At 35.7% G+C, this 13828-nt stretch overlaps 3 protein-coding genes across 4 annotated transcripts; 1 reads left to right on the top strand and 2 right to left on the bottom strand.

The window, feature by feature from the left end:
- Positions 1 to 2121: 2121 nt before the first annotated feature.
- LOC130950099 (uncharacterized) lies at positions 2122 to 2653 on the bottom strand. Its single transcript, XM_057878649.1, has 2 exons — positions 2462 to 2653; positions 2122 to 2352 (listed from the first exon to the last, which is right to left on the bottom strand). The coding sequence occupies exons 1-2, from the start codon at positions 2651 to 2653 to the stop codon at positions 2122 to 2124; spliced, it is 423 nt and encodes a 140-aa protein (XP_057734632.1).
- Positions 2654 to 3235: 582 nt separating this feature from the next.
- On the bottom strand, positions 3236 to 7790 carry LOC130950562 (protein GLUTELIN PRECURSOR ACCUMULATION 3). 2 transcript variants are annotated; one of them, XM_057879092.1, is made up of 15 exons: positions 7606 to 7790; positions 7425 to 7522; positions 7178 to 7319; positions 7063 to 7091; positions 6842 to 6938; positions 6704 to 6759; positions 6475 to 6582; positions 6247 to 6303; positions 5761 to 5852; positions 5402 to 5486; positions 4944 to 5096; positions 4445 to 4545; positions 3909 to 4186; positions 3703 to 3784; positions 3236 to 3453 (listed from the first exon to the last, which is right to left on the bottom strand). In XM_057879092.1, exons 1-15 carry the CDS (start codon positions 7665 to 7667, stop codon positions 3382 to 3384), a joined length of 1512 nt encoding a protein of 503 aa, XP_057735075.1. In that variant the 5' UTR covers positions 7668 to 7790; the 3' UTR covers positions 3236 to 3381. The 2 variants fall into 2 exon arrangements, with proteins under 2 accessions (XP_057735075.1, XP_057735076.1); XM_057879093.1 differs by lacking the exon at positions 7063 to 7091.
- Positions 7791 to 7877: 87 nt separating this feature from the next.
- On the top strand, positions 7878 to 13012 carry LOC130950561 (uncharacterized). The gene is made up of 7 exons (XM_057879091.1): positions 7878 to 8144; positions 8239 to 8306; positions 8437 to 8557; positions 8734 to 9164; positions 9740 to 9831; positions 9918 to 10051; positions 11035 to 13012. Exons 2-7 carry the CDS (start codon positions 8266 to 8268, stop codon positions 12736 to 12738), a joined length of 2523 nt encoding a protein of 840 aa, XP_057735074.1. The 5' UTR covers positions 7878 to 8144; positions 8239 to 8265; the 3' UTR covers positions 12739 to 13012.
- Positions 13013 to 13828: the final 816 nt, after the last annotated feature.

Below are 13828 nucleotides of genomic sequence, written 5' to 3'. Positions count from 1 at the left end.
CAACAAGTCCAAGCAGCCCAACAAAAATAGTATATCTAGGAGACCATGTACAAGGTCTGCTGCCAGAGGATTCCAAAGCAAAGTTTTTAATAATGAGATTCCTTTCGAGGTGTCTTCTGACTCTTATGAGAGCGCAGAAGATAGCCTTTCTAAGCCAACTCTTGACCAAGACAGCTCTTCTAATTCAGATACTGGAGTGAAGAATGTCAAAAATGGGAGTCAGAATAGGGTGAACAAGAACCAGAATGAGAAGATATTGAGAAATGTTGGTCCTCTAGCTAAAGGAAAGGAGAAGATTCTGGTGGAGGATGATGCATTTGTGCAAGAAGTTAGTGATGAAGAAGTTGATCTTGGTTTTATTGGTAGTTTTGCTGAAGGTGTAAAGTATGGTCTAGATCCTGGAGCTGACTCGGATGATGCCAATTCATGGCACTCAGAGGAGATGAAGACTCCTCCAAATTCAGAAGATGAACTAGAAGAAGACAACGATTCTGATGACGCATGTCCAGTGTTTAGGGAGGGTGCAAGATTTGGTGAATTGCATCTTGAGGTGGGTATGAAATTTGGCACAAAGTGGGACTTTAGAGAAGCTGTTAGGGAGTATACAATTCAAGAGGGTAGGCGCATACGCCTTGCGAAGAACGATAATATAAGGTGCAGGGCAGTTTGTAAGGTTAAGGAGTGCCCTTGGGTGGTTTATGCATCAAGGGACCATGAGGACACTTGTTGGCAGATCAAAACCTTTAATGACGATCACACATGTTCCAGGGAAGACAAAAATAGGGCTGCTAATAGGAATTTGGTCTGCAGCAAGCTTGTGAAGAAGGTTTCATTTAGTTTGCAAGTTATTTGACTGAATTGTTGAAGTTATTTGACTGAATTGTTGATTGGCATGGTTAGTGCGCCTATTGTTGCTGTTAACATGTGATAGTTACTATCTATGTTGTTTTACCATTGTACATAGTTATCATGGGCTATCGAATTAAACGTCAGGAACTATTATGTGTACTCGTGTTAAATGTGAAGGACTATTATGGGGAAGGTATTATTATGTTAGGGACTGTTATGGTGATCGATTATGAATGGCAGGGACTAATACACTATGTGTTATTAATTGACTATGACTGGCAGGGACTAATATCAGCAGTGCAAGAGGTGATGCCCAATGTGCACCATCGTTTTTGCGTGTGGCACTTGTGGAGAAATTTTAACAAGAGTTGGAAGGATTTACAACTAAGGGAGCTTTTGTGGGAATGTGCAAGGGCAACAACTCATCAAGAGTTCAGGGATGGAATGGACAAAATAAAAAGACTGAATGAAGATGCATGGGCATATTTAGATAAATGGCAAAGAGATGCATGGACTAGAAGCGCATTCAGCCATAAGCCGAAGTTGGATAGTATTTGTAACAATGCATGCGAGGTGTTCAATGCAAAGATCAAGGATGCAAGAGCCAAGCCCATTATAACATTGTTGGAGGAGGTTCGAATGTTCGTAATGCGAAGCATAGCCAAGAATAAGGTGAAACTAAACAATCACAATGGAGTGCTCACACCAGTTATAAAGAGTCGACTGGAGAAAGTTATAAAAGAATCTAAGAATTGGAAGCCTATTTGGACAGGGGACAATGGATATGAAAAGTTTGAGGTGCATGGACACCCAACTAATCATGTGGTGGACTTAGGAAAAAGACTATGCAAGGACAAGGACTTAGGGCTATCTGTTTTGATGTTAGTACTTTTTGCTAGACAAGGACTACACAAGGAAAAAATAATCCTTTATGTTTTGCTGTAAAGTCTTCCCTTTTGAGGCAACTTTGTTTAACATGCTCATGTTAGATGGCTGCCCTTTTTGTTATGTGACTAACTATGTTAAGTTGAACCATTAGCTTAATACAATTATCTTTTAAGTTTGAACCATTATCTTAATTTAGTGTTGGCTAGTTTTCAATCACTTATGCTGCCTTCTTTAGCATATTACTGTTTTAATTAATTGAGTTATCCAAGTTTACATTCCATCAACAAACACTATTCAAAAGTTTCTAATACCATAATCATGTTATCATTTTTTACATATTATTCATTCAATGAATACAGGGTATACACCACCAACTCTTTTAACTCAGGCTTTACAATACAGGATAACAATTAACACAACCAATACAGACACAACTAATACCAACAATTGGTTAACCAATTTTTGATTCCGGACATCTTCTTCTAATCTCCCAAGCCTCCAATCAAAGTTCATCTTCACTTCATGATTATCTCCATAAGATTCTGGTTTCTCAACTGGTTCATCCTGCCCAGTATCTGCCCACACAAAAAGCCCACACCATCTCTTTCCACTTGTCTGTAATCAAGCAAACATGTAACATGCTCAAACTTCAGGGAAGAAGAAGAGAAGAACAGTCAGGTAGGAATGAGCAATCATAACAACACAACTAATACTGATAACTCACATTATAATTGGGACAACCAAAAAATGGTTTATTTGGGTTTGAATCTGTCCCAGACCACCTGAGAACTGGCCGGCAGCCGCAACCGCACCATTCCGGCACCCCGGATCTTCTGCTCCTGCTTTGCGTTCTCGTTCGATGGCCACTGCACGGTGAACTAATAGAGCTTCCAACTCTAGTGCTTCCACCACCCATCATGGATATTCACTTCCAGCTCCAGGAACAACAGCAACAACAAGAATGGAAAAAGAACGAAGAAGAAGAAGAAGAAATTAAATTACTGAACATTTTGGGAATTTAGGGTTAAATATAGGGGGAGGGACCACATTAGGTATAAACTGAAACTGTGCCAGCTCAACTAGCTGTTAGCACCATCCAGCGTGGCAAAATGAGGCCACGTCAGCGTCTTGTTGATGACTCATCACCGAAAAACTGTTCAGGGACTATTATGGTGCCCGAAGCCGTATCTGGAGGATTATAATGGTGCAATTGGGATCTCAGGGATCACATTGGGTAACGACTCGAATCTCAGAGACTATTATGGGGATTTACTTGATTTTTTAGTGTTTGGTTCATTTTAACTTTTTTTGGTTATAACTTTAATTTCTTTTTTTTTTATGGGTAAATTTTGTCAAGCGTTTAACATTTTGTGGGTAAAAATGGTAGTTTATTCTTTTATTATAATCATATTTCACAAATGGCGCCTATGAATAGATTATATGCTAAATAACCAAAATTTGCAAAATATATGAAAAAGTATATAGTAATTCAGGAATATGTGGCAACAGAGTTCTGCATTTCTTATAAATTAGAACATATTCATCACAGTGCTCTGTTGATCCTTGTTTTCAAGGAGACAGTTACAAAATCATCAAGCATATGTTGATATACATAATGAGATACCATTAATTGAGTGGGACTATCTATTTGTCAATGCTCATCACAGGTAGCAGTTTGTACTCTGCCAATAGTTTTGGAACATCATCCATGTGCAACTGCAATAGGATCAAAGGGGGGAATCAATGAGAGGGAAAAAGGGGTATAGATAAATTGTGATATTACTAAGGGTAAATTGCACTTAGTATTATTGATGCACACTAGACAAATGAGAAAGAAAATATAATGAAGTGTCTTAGGTGCATAATTCTTGTTAGTTCAAAATGAGAAGCCATAATATCCAATAAGAAAGAAAAGAACATTTGAGTTGATATACATAACATGAAACCTCAAAAAGCAGACCTCACCTGAGAAACATTTTTGACATGGTAAAATTGATGCATCACTTTTTCACCAATTCCCGGTTCTGCATCAGATGCACTTCTTTCTCTGAAGTTACAAACACAACAAAAACAAATATTCATCAGTCAAGTTCAAAAGGCAGAACAAGCCTTGTAAAAATTAAAGGGCAAGATAGTAAAAAGAAAGAATTTTCGAAAGATATAGTTCTTACAGATAGTGCCGGTAAATTAGACGTTGGTAGTCGCGAAGAAGTGGTCCAAGCTCCTTGAGTTTAACTAAATTCGGATCAGACTTCTTCCAGTGCTCACGAAGTGCTTCGATTGCCTTGTCACTTGTAGAAATTCTTCCTCCAATTAATCTTGATGCTACTTCAAGAAGCTCTTTATCTTCCAATTCACTTACAATTGGAAGCCTAGAATTGGACACTGGAACTGATATTTGCAATCTTCTTTGCAATTCTGCGAAAGGAAATTTCTCCACCTGGCTTTCCTGGCATATCAGCAGTCAATTAATCTAAGGACATAACGATGAATCCGTAAAGATGACTGAAAAAAAACATGGTGTAAGTGTTCAAAATTTACAACAGAACTAAAAGGTGAAATTCAAGATTTTAAAGATTAACATCAAAGTCATAATAATCATGGGCTACACAGAAAAAGAAATATTGAAGGTGTAAACACTTTTCCCAGAATCTAGATCAGAGAAATGAAGGGTGCTTTCACAACTCGCAACAAATTTAGCGAATACCTTGAACTGATTTTGAAAATCATCATTCAGTGATGCAGCATCCCTACTTTCAGGAATATTTCTAGGTGGAGATGCAGTTAATCTCTTCGCAATTGGGTCATCTGAAGAAGATGAAACAGAAGCAAAAGGAAATTAGGATGTGGTTTGACTTTAGAGCCTCTGACTGTTTACTGTTCAGTTCTTTTAAAACTTGTATAATCTTGAAATATTTCTGCATCTAAGAAAATATTCCCTATCAAAAAAGAGCATTGACTAAAAGATCATTTTCAATTGGGTGTTTCAAAGCACAAAACAAACAAGAAAAAAATCCAATATTGAGTATTTCTGTCTCAAAGAGAGAGAGAGAGAGAGAGATGAAATCTTGCATCAGTTGAAATCAGTGCCAAATAAAAAACAGTTAATCAGTTAACTTCATTTGCATACTTTATCAGTCAAAATATATGGATTCAAAAATGAGAATTCAGCAATTAAACCAAATAATAATTTAGCTATTGAAAACCTTGAGGGACCAACCACCATGGATCACCATATGTTGATTTTCCATCAAAGCCACCTATTAGAAGATACCGCGAACCAATTACTGTCATAGAGTGGTATGCTCGTGCAGGAGGGGGTTCGTTGCCAATGGGTAGCCGCTTCCATTGTGCCGAAACTATAAGCAACAGCATAGCAAAAAAAAGTTAACCTAACCCAACAACTAAGTCAATCTAAAATAAAAAATAGAAAACAAATTTCTTCAACCAGAACATAAATGTTAATCATGCAGCATCAGTAGTAATGTATACAAGTCTGCAACAGGCAACAGATCAACATGGAGATTCAGAAAGCTAACATCAAAAGGAAGGATGATGCCAGAGATTATTAACTAGTTGGATGTAAATAGAAGTATAGAACACATTAATAGAGGCACACAATATAATAAGTCTTAATGCCACATATAGATAGAAAACTTCTCACCTCTGTCTAAGATAATGCAATCATTATAATAGATGTCATAGCGACTCAACCATCCACCAGTCCCATGCCCTCCAAACATCAATAACTGCAAAATCAATTCCAACAAAATAAATAAATAAATAAATGAGGTGAAACTATCACTCATATGGAACAAATAAAGAGTTAAGTCCCCAATGGGAGAATGGGGGAATTGGAACCGCATCAGAAACAATATGATGATAGCAACATAATACTATCATAATTTAATCTTTGTAATTGCAGACGATGAATTTAAACTCTTTCTAATCAGAAAAGCTTCATTGGAAGTTAACAAGTATTGTGCTGTAATAGAACAAGAAGGATTGTGCTGATATGATTACATAGTGTCCTCCAGAGACAACAGTATGGCCACAACGAGGAGAAGGAGCTTGACCTGGAAGCTTTAATTGAGTCCACCCAGGAGCTTCATTTTCTTCCCTCCACAACATATACAAACTATAAGTAAATAACCGAACTGAATAAGTAGATACCTAGAACTAAATATTTCTTTTAGAATGAGAAACTGTATCATGATTAGAGAAGGAAGGTGCGACTTGAGGAACCATAGGATTTGCTTCAAAGTTCAAACAAAGTACCCCATCTGTTTCATAACTATGGCTCGACCAATTTGGTACATACATAAATCAAGGTATCTTGGTCAAGCAATAGTTGTTATGAATCAAAGGGAGTACAATCTATGGAAGAACCGATGAAAATTAAAATAAATTACAACACCATTTAATCACTATACATTTCAATAGAAACAGATAATCAGATATGATGACTTGCAGAGAACGACACGAGATAAAGATGGTGAAAATACACACCTTCTTCAATAAGGCCCTTTAAGGCCCATAAATCACCCATGATCGGTCCACCTCCTCCTGTTAAAGTAAGGGTTGGGAACGTATTTCAGCTAATAACTTCATACACAAAACACTTACACAGGCCCCTATATTTATTTTCTTCTTTAATTTGAATAACAAGGCTAAATTCCTTAAAATTCAACATCAAAGAAAATCAATATTTAATAGAGGAGAACTATGCCACTTAACCTCTGCCGCCATAAACAAGCAGCCTTTTTTCAACCATGGTAGCACTGTGGCCACATCTAGGGTGTGGCAATGTTCCAGAAACTGAGAGCTCCATCCACTCAAGCGATACTACAACAGGAAAAGAGAATAAGAGAATGTTATTATGTTGCCACTTTCTTCCACAGTATAACAACATTTTCTTTTGGTGCATAAAATTTATATTTGGAAAGCCTGGGAAAAAGGAATATACTTGTATCCAAGACATAAACATCAGACAACCACTTTTTTCCATCCCATCCACCAAACCTGCATCACATTAAATCCATCTAATTACATGGCTTTTAAGGAGAAAAAAGAATGCGAGAAAATCAAATGCCATAGGCCTTACATAACAATTTTCCGGTTTCCAACAGCAGCAGCTGCAGCAAAATCTCGTGGTGAAGGCATGTCACCGAAACTGGTTAGTTCAGACCATTGCCATATATCTGTAACAACGATCAGATCATTTGTTCCACAAGTGTCATTATGCCATGAAATGAAAGCATTAACCCAAAACACATCAACTCTCACAATAGAAACACAACTCAAAGACTATACAAGATGTCATACCAGTATCCAATACCCAAAAGTCCCCTAACCTGATGAATTCAGAGCTTATTAGAAACATTATACACACGCATTTAGAGCAGCTAAACAAAGTGAGTGTGTCATTGAAATCACAAACCTTCTACCACCAGAACGGCCACCAAAGATGAACATGTGACAATCAATGGCAACAGCAACATGGAAAGCCCGCGGGCTTGGACCCACAAGCCCATCATCTGACCCACTTCCTGTGCACTCTGGCGTAAACCATAGCTTGGCCTCTGAATAAAGCAAAAACAAGCTTTAATTTTGTTGAAAGTAACAAAAATACCATCTGTTTTTTTTTTTTTAAAAAAAATCAAAGCAAAAAGAAAAAGGATGGGAACCAGTGTCATAGACAGCAATGTCGGAGAGGAACTTCTTATCGACAAGACCACCGAAGACTACAACCTTGGATTTGCCGATGTTAACAGCAGAGTGTCCACTAAAAGAAAAAGAAAAAAAATTCCTTGAACCTAATCCATCGAAAAATCAATAGACAGAGATGTGTGTTGTTGTGTTTGTTACCTGCGAGGTTGGGGAGGAGTTCCAGCGAAATCAGAAGAGGTGGCTCGAACCCAGTAATGCATGGTTCATTCAATCAAGAAAGGGTTTTAAGAATTGAAGTTGTTGAAGATGCAATCCAATTAGAACTTAGTAGTAAAGTGTATGAATGAATCTCTTGTACAATCTGAACCTAGAAGTAGTTGCGAGGGACACGTGGCACTGTTACAGCTGTGCCAAGTCAGATCCTCATGTGTTGACAAATTTTACTATCTCACCGTAGAGTTTCCCGCAAGAAAATAGATGAAGATCGGGGCAAGAGCAAGATCCGGTAGTGTACCTCTCTCCCTTCCCTCCGTCGTGAGAGGTCGAAGGTGGAGTTGGTTAGAATGAGATTACCACTTCAAAATCAAATGCTGCCCCAAACAACCAACTCTTATTCATTATTAACCTAGGGTTAGAATGGCATAACCTAGGGTTCTTCATCCACTTTTCTTTTCTTTCTTTTTTTTTTCCCTTCTCCTTCTTATATTCGCCTACACCATCTTTTCCTCCTTTCAAAGGTACATTCCATTTCTCTTTTGCACAATTGGCTTCTCTTTCATTGGTACTGCTGAATTCTTATTCATTATTCCTTTATTATTTTTTTATGAGCAGCTGAATTTCAAACTTGGAAGCTTGTTCATGGTTGTGCAAATCTCTTTGATGGATCCACTTAATCGGAGGTAATTCGATTTTCACCATTTTAAGGTGCTTCCAATGTTTTACTATGCTGTTTTCAATGTTGCTGGTTTTGTTCTTCTGTATTGGATCTTCTTTTGAGCCATATTAATTAGAAATGTGTTCATAACTTAGGAGAACTTCCCTCATGGAGGATTCCACTATATTAACTATTGAATTCCTTCGGGGAAGGTTGCTTTTCGAACGGTCCATCTCAAGAAGAGCTAGACAGAGAGCTGAGGATCTGGAAAAAAAGGCATATTTCTGGTTCCTCAACCTTCTCTTTACAAATCTTTAAGAGCTGTTCCATGGTTCATCCTCTTAGGTTTTAGCTTTGTGATTTTTCATTTTTCGGCGTCAGCATCCTCGATTCTAATGTAGCCTTCTCTTGCAATTGCATTTTCTTTTTCTATCCAAAATAAAACCAATCAGGTCATTGAATTAGAAGAACAAGTTAAGATGGTGACTCTGCAGAGGAAGATAGCTGAGAAAGCAACGGCAGATGTTCTTGCCATTTTGGAGAATCATGGACTAAGTGATTTATCTAATGAATTTGAATCTGAATCAGGCCGTGATACACCATGTGAATATGGTGTGAATAATGATTCTGGAAACAATGGTGAGAGGTTTTTGAGCTCAAAAGGGAGACAGAATGGACCAGAAGCGCTGTCTAGTTCTGATACGGATTCTTCACCACTATATGGTAGTTTCCCTTGGAAAGGACATCATGATTCTTCTCATTCTCGAAAAAAGTACAACAATCCCAAACATAGAAGGGAAACCAGTTGGTCATCTATCAGTTCTTCTTCAAAGAATCATCACCATGGAATGTCTTTTCACAAGATAAGACATAAAAAAACGAGGTAACTCTTGGTGTTTTACTCTCGTTAAATTTGTACTCTTGCCATTTAATTTATCAGGTCTACTAATAAGTATAACATTGTTCCTTTTTTTTGTTTTTCCCTTTGTGCAAGATAACTAATGCTAAATTCACATTTCTATGTTGTTGAATTTGGTTTGATCTCTTTTGTCTAATCCAGGAGGTTGTGTTGTGTGTAATTGAAATTCAGCACATAGGGTGTATATTAACTTACAGTGTGAGAATAATAAACTAAACAATGGTGATAGTAAAGTGGAATGGGGACCGATAATATGAGTATGCACATGATATTGATATTAATATTATTGATCAGAGCAAATTCTGAGGAAAATATTTTTCTACTTTCATAACTTATTCTTTTTCTGCTGAATTGGAAGAAAGAAAAGGATAATTATAATAGAAAAGACAATCATCAAAGGCTGAAAGCTCTTAATTGCAATTCTATTTTAAACTTTGACTAAGCTGGCTATGATGTTGGGTAATTACTTTTATATTTCTCTTGGGACATTTATCTTTTCGGTTGCCTGTTAAGTTAATAATTAGTTTTATCTTTCTCAGATCAGCATCAATCCCTGGATACATTTCTGGTGAGGTTGACTGCCAAGAAAATGAAGTTGTGCCCTATTTTGAAGGATTTCAAAATTGCTCAGGTGAGCCTGATGTGCCAATAATATGTCATAATATTAAGAGGATGATGATTCAGAGACGTGCTTAACTAACAAAATTCATGGAACAGATGGATATGAAAGAGATAAGGACATGGAGAAGGCACTTGAACACCGGAGCCTACCTATTGACGAGTATGAAGCAATGGCTAAAGCTCAAATTGATCTGGAAGAGAAATTTAGAGAGAATAACTATGCCATATCAGTATGCTTCACCTTAACTTATCATAGTATTAATTTCTTTTCAAAATGTTTTTGTTTGGTTGTTGCCTATATGATACTGGTAGGGAAGTTGAGATATTATTTGAGGATACATTGATCCAATTTTAATGTTAAAGAAATTGCTGAAACTGAGCATGCCAGACTTCTCATAGGATCTTATCTTTTTTTAGTAACCATTGACAATACTAGGTTTTGCATCTTCTTCTTTTTGGCATGACCATGGTATTGGAGGCAGAGATTCCTTAAAATATGGAGTTAGTAGGGTGCAGAAGAAAGCAATCTGTCCCTATTCTATAATTGTGAAGCTCTAATTTGTTTAAATAAAAAAAATCATTTGTATTTTATACTGCTTTAAAGTTTAAGGGTACTATTATAAATGGAGTTGGCAGGTGACACGTGGCAATAGGTAAAGATTTGATAAACTTTAACATATAGCATAACTTTGTTCCTTGCTTACTCAAATTTTTCTATCATGGAAGTGGGCAATCATGCATGGAGATTTGGAAGATGGGTGTGATATAATTCGTGAGACCTATCATTTGTTGCTTAGGGGGAATGTGAATATATTTATATGGTGCTAGGAAATTGTTAGTTTGTGTAATTGACTTTTAAGTTGTTCACTTGCCTAAATTTTTGAGACCCTTTTCTTTTCTAAGGTTGTATTTCTATTAGGGTTTATGCACAGTGTTTGTTGGAGTTAATAAGTTAATAAAACCCTTAATTGAAGTTCATTTTATCAGATGAGTGTTTGTTGCTCGTTAAATATTGTAAAATGTACTTAATAATTTTGAGGTAATAATTACATTCTCCTGATGGCTCAAATTGTATGCTATATCTATAAATGATTTTTTTTTAATTAGCTTTGTATATTAAATGATCTTTTGTATTCAAAGTAGGCTTCCCATTGCTCTTCTATTCTATTTATATTCATTCATCTAAAGTTTACATTTTGGGTCATAAATCCAGGGCTCATATAACTGGAGGAATCATTCTGATATGTATGAGAAAAAAGATGAAAGCAAGGCTCAGCTTAACTCAAATGCTCAAGAGGATGACACTGAAGCTATAGATATTTGCTTATTTGAACGATCCTTAAGAGTCCCAAAATCATTTGATGGGACAAGAGGTTACAACCACCAAAGGAGCGAAACTTTTAGTTCTGATGATTTCCTTGGTCGAGAAAATTTGCATTCCCAACTAAAGGAAAAACAAAGTGAGAGTCCAGAAAATTACCATTCTCATTCTTCAAATCAGCACAATCAAGAACCATATAGTCATTATTACCCTGATTTCAAGCTAATAGATAAAGCAGAATCCTCACGTGTTCTCTTCTTTGAAGAATTAATAGCTGCTGGTGTGAAGGATATTATGCCAAGATCATTTGATGGAAAAGGATCTTATGACAATCTAAAGAGCAAAACTTTTAGTTCTGAATTATTTGGTCAAGAAAATTCAACTTCTCAACTGAAGGGGAGCCAAAATGAGAGTTCGGTAAACTGCCACTATCAGTCTTCAAATCGGCACAGTCAAGAACCATATAGTCATTATTACCCTGATTCAAAGCTAATAGATAAAGCAGAATCCTCACGCGTTCTCTTCTTAGAAGAATTATTAGGTGCTGGTGTGAAGGATATTATGCCAAAATCATTTGATGGAAAAGGTTCTTATGACAATCGAAAGAGCAAACCTTTTAGTTCTGATTTATTTGGTCAAGAAAATTCAACTTCTCAACTAAAGAGGAGCCAAAATGAGAGTTTGGTAAACTGCCACTATCAGTCTTCAGATTTGCACCTTCAAGAGCCATATGGTCTTCATTACCCTGATTCCAAGCAAATAGATAAAGCAGAACCCACAGACTTTTCCTTCTTTAAAGGAATATTAAGAGCCGAGGCCAAGGAAAAGATGCAAACGTCAGTTGATGGAACAAAAGGTTACAGCAACCAAAGGAGCCGAATTTTTAGTGTTTCTGATTTCTTTGCTCATGAAAATTCACATTCCCAACTGAAGGAGAACCAAAATGAGAGTACAGAAGACTATCATGATTCCTCAAATATGCACAATCAAGAACCATATGGTTATCATTACCCTGATTACAAGCAAATAGATCACTTCCCAACTGATGTTCATGGTGGTTTGCACCAAAATGAGACCTCAAGAAACAAAAAAGATGACCTCAATGCATTAGTCTGTCATGAACAACCTCATCAATTCAGTGGTGTACTTGAATCACTCAAACAAGCTAAGACATTCCTACAAGAGCTCAATAATAGTCTGCGACTAGTCGACACCGAATACTTCACCAAAGCATGTAAACCCTCGGCTTATGTTAGCAAAAGTGAGAAAAAATTAGACTTCCCGGCCAGAAGTTCCAGTCTCTCCCGGCAACCAACACATTTTCCTGATGAAGCACTGACGGGTTCTAATGTTCAAGATTCGACTTCCAGACTTCATTCAAACTTCTTCCTTGATAGAAGAATATCTAGAACTAATGGTTATTTTAGCAAAACTTGGAGCCTCACTGGAGTGGATCAATCTCTTGCCGACCCACAATTGTTAAATGGGTCAAGATTCAATTCTAGAAAGGACCCCTATGATGCTTTCTGTGATGGAGGCATACTATCTTCTACGAAACAAGTTTATCCTTGCTTTCCTATCTTTCCAATCTATTAAAGATGCAACAACACTGATGTCAATGCCATTTGGTGATGCTCTTTCAAGATCCGATACAAGAAGCAAATTGGGGTTGGGATTGGGATTGGGATTCCTGGAGCATATGATTTCTCATTTTAGTTGATGTGAGTTTAAGAGCAAACATGTATATATAATTTCCATTATTAGTTTTCTAGCAGCTTCACCAATGGTGTTGAAGTGATTGTTTTATTCTCATGTTCCTTGGCAATGATTCTATGTATTGTATCCAGTTGCGTGGGAAGAGATTGATTTATGACGGAAAACAAACTTATAATCTTATGGCGGACTTAAATAAGGTTTTTTGTTTGGATCCTCTCATAAAGACGCAAAAAATGGTTTTTTTTAAAGATATTTTTTAATAATTAAAATTTAACACATATAATCATTTAAATTATGTTATTTTTGTTAAAATTAGGTCAGACAAATTAATTTGATCGAAAAATAGTGAATCAAATTTTAAATTTGTCTAAATTAATATTATTTTTTATAAAAAATGACTACAATATTTCTATTATATAAAATTACTAAAATATTCTTATTATATATATTAATTTTGAGAATTCTAAATTCTAACCCTTTTCTTTTCTATGGTTATAGAGTTAAAATTTAAAGATTTCAATATATATATATATATATATATATATATATATATATATATAATAGGGATATTTTAGTTGTGTTTATAATAGGAATATTGTAGTAATTTTTTATAAAAAATATTAATTTATACCAATTTAAAATTTAATTTATTAATTTTTTTGCTAAATTGATTTATCCAGTCTAATTTTAATAAAAATAATATAATTTAATTGATTATATGTATTAAATTTTAATTTTTAAAAAACATCTTAAAAAAAAGACGTTTTTGACATCTTTATTTAAGTGATTCCCTTTTTGTTTTAGTTTAGTAAAATTTAAAAGTGTTTTTTTTTGTTAATTTGCTCTATTAAATACTGACGTTACAAGACTAAACACGAATTTAGGGTTAATACTCAAATTCGTCCCTAAAAGATCACGCAATATTCATTTTCGTCTCTGAATGATTTTCTTAATCAAATTAGTCCCTGAA

The sequence above is a fragment of the Arachis stenosperma genome, chromosome 9 (assembly GCF_014773155.1).
Source record: "Arachis stenosperma cultivar V10309 chromosome 9, arast.V10309.gnm1.PFL2, whole genome shotgun sequence".
In the NCBI taxonomy this organism is placed as follows: domain Eukaryota; kingdom Viridiplantae; phylum Streptophyta; class Magnoliopsida; order Fabales; family Fabaceae; genus Arachis; species Arachis stenosperma.
This window is presented reverse-complemented; position numbering and strand designations above follow the sequence as displayed.

Coding starts and splice junctions, on each gene's coding strand:
- LOC130950099 (XM_057878649.1), bottom strand. CDS start 2,653: ATGGGTGGTGGAAGCACTAGAGTTGGAAGCTCTATTAGTTCACCGTGC. Junction 2,353..2,461: donor TTGGTTGTCCCAATTATAAT/GTGAGTTATCAG, acceptor GCTTGATTACAG/ACAAGTGGAAAGAGATGGTG.
- LOC130950561 (XM_057879091.1), top strand. CDS start 8,266: ATGGTTGTGCAAATCTCTTTGATGGATCCACTTAATCGGAG. Junction 9,165..9,739: donor ATAAGACATAAAAAAACGAG/GTAACTCTTGGT, acceptor TATCTTTCTCAG/ATCAGCATCAATCCCTGGAT. Junction 9,832..9,917: donor AGGATTTCAAAATTGCTCAG/GTGAGCCTGATG, acceptor TTCATGGAACAG/ATGGATATGAAAGAGATAAG.
- LOC130950562 (XM_057879092.1), bottom strand. CDS start 7,667: ATGCATTACTGGGTTCGAGCCACCTCTTCTGATTTCGCTGGAACTCCT. Junction 7,320..7,424: donor CATTGCTGTCTATGACACTG/GTTCCCATCCTT, acceptor TGCTTTATTCAG/AGGCCAAGCTATGGTTTACG. Junction 6,760..6,841: donor GGAAACCGGAAAATTGTTAT/GTAAGGCCTATG, acceptor AATGTGATGCAG/GTTTGGTGGATGGGATGGAA.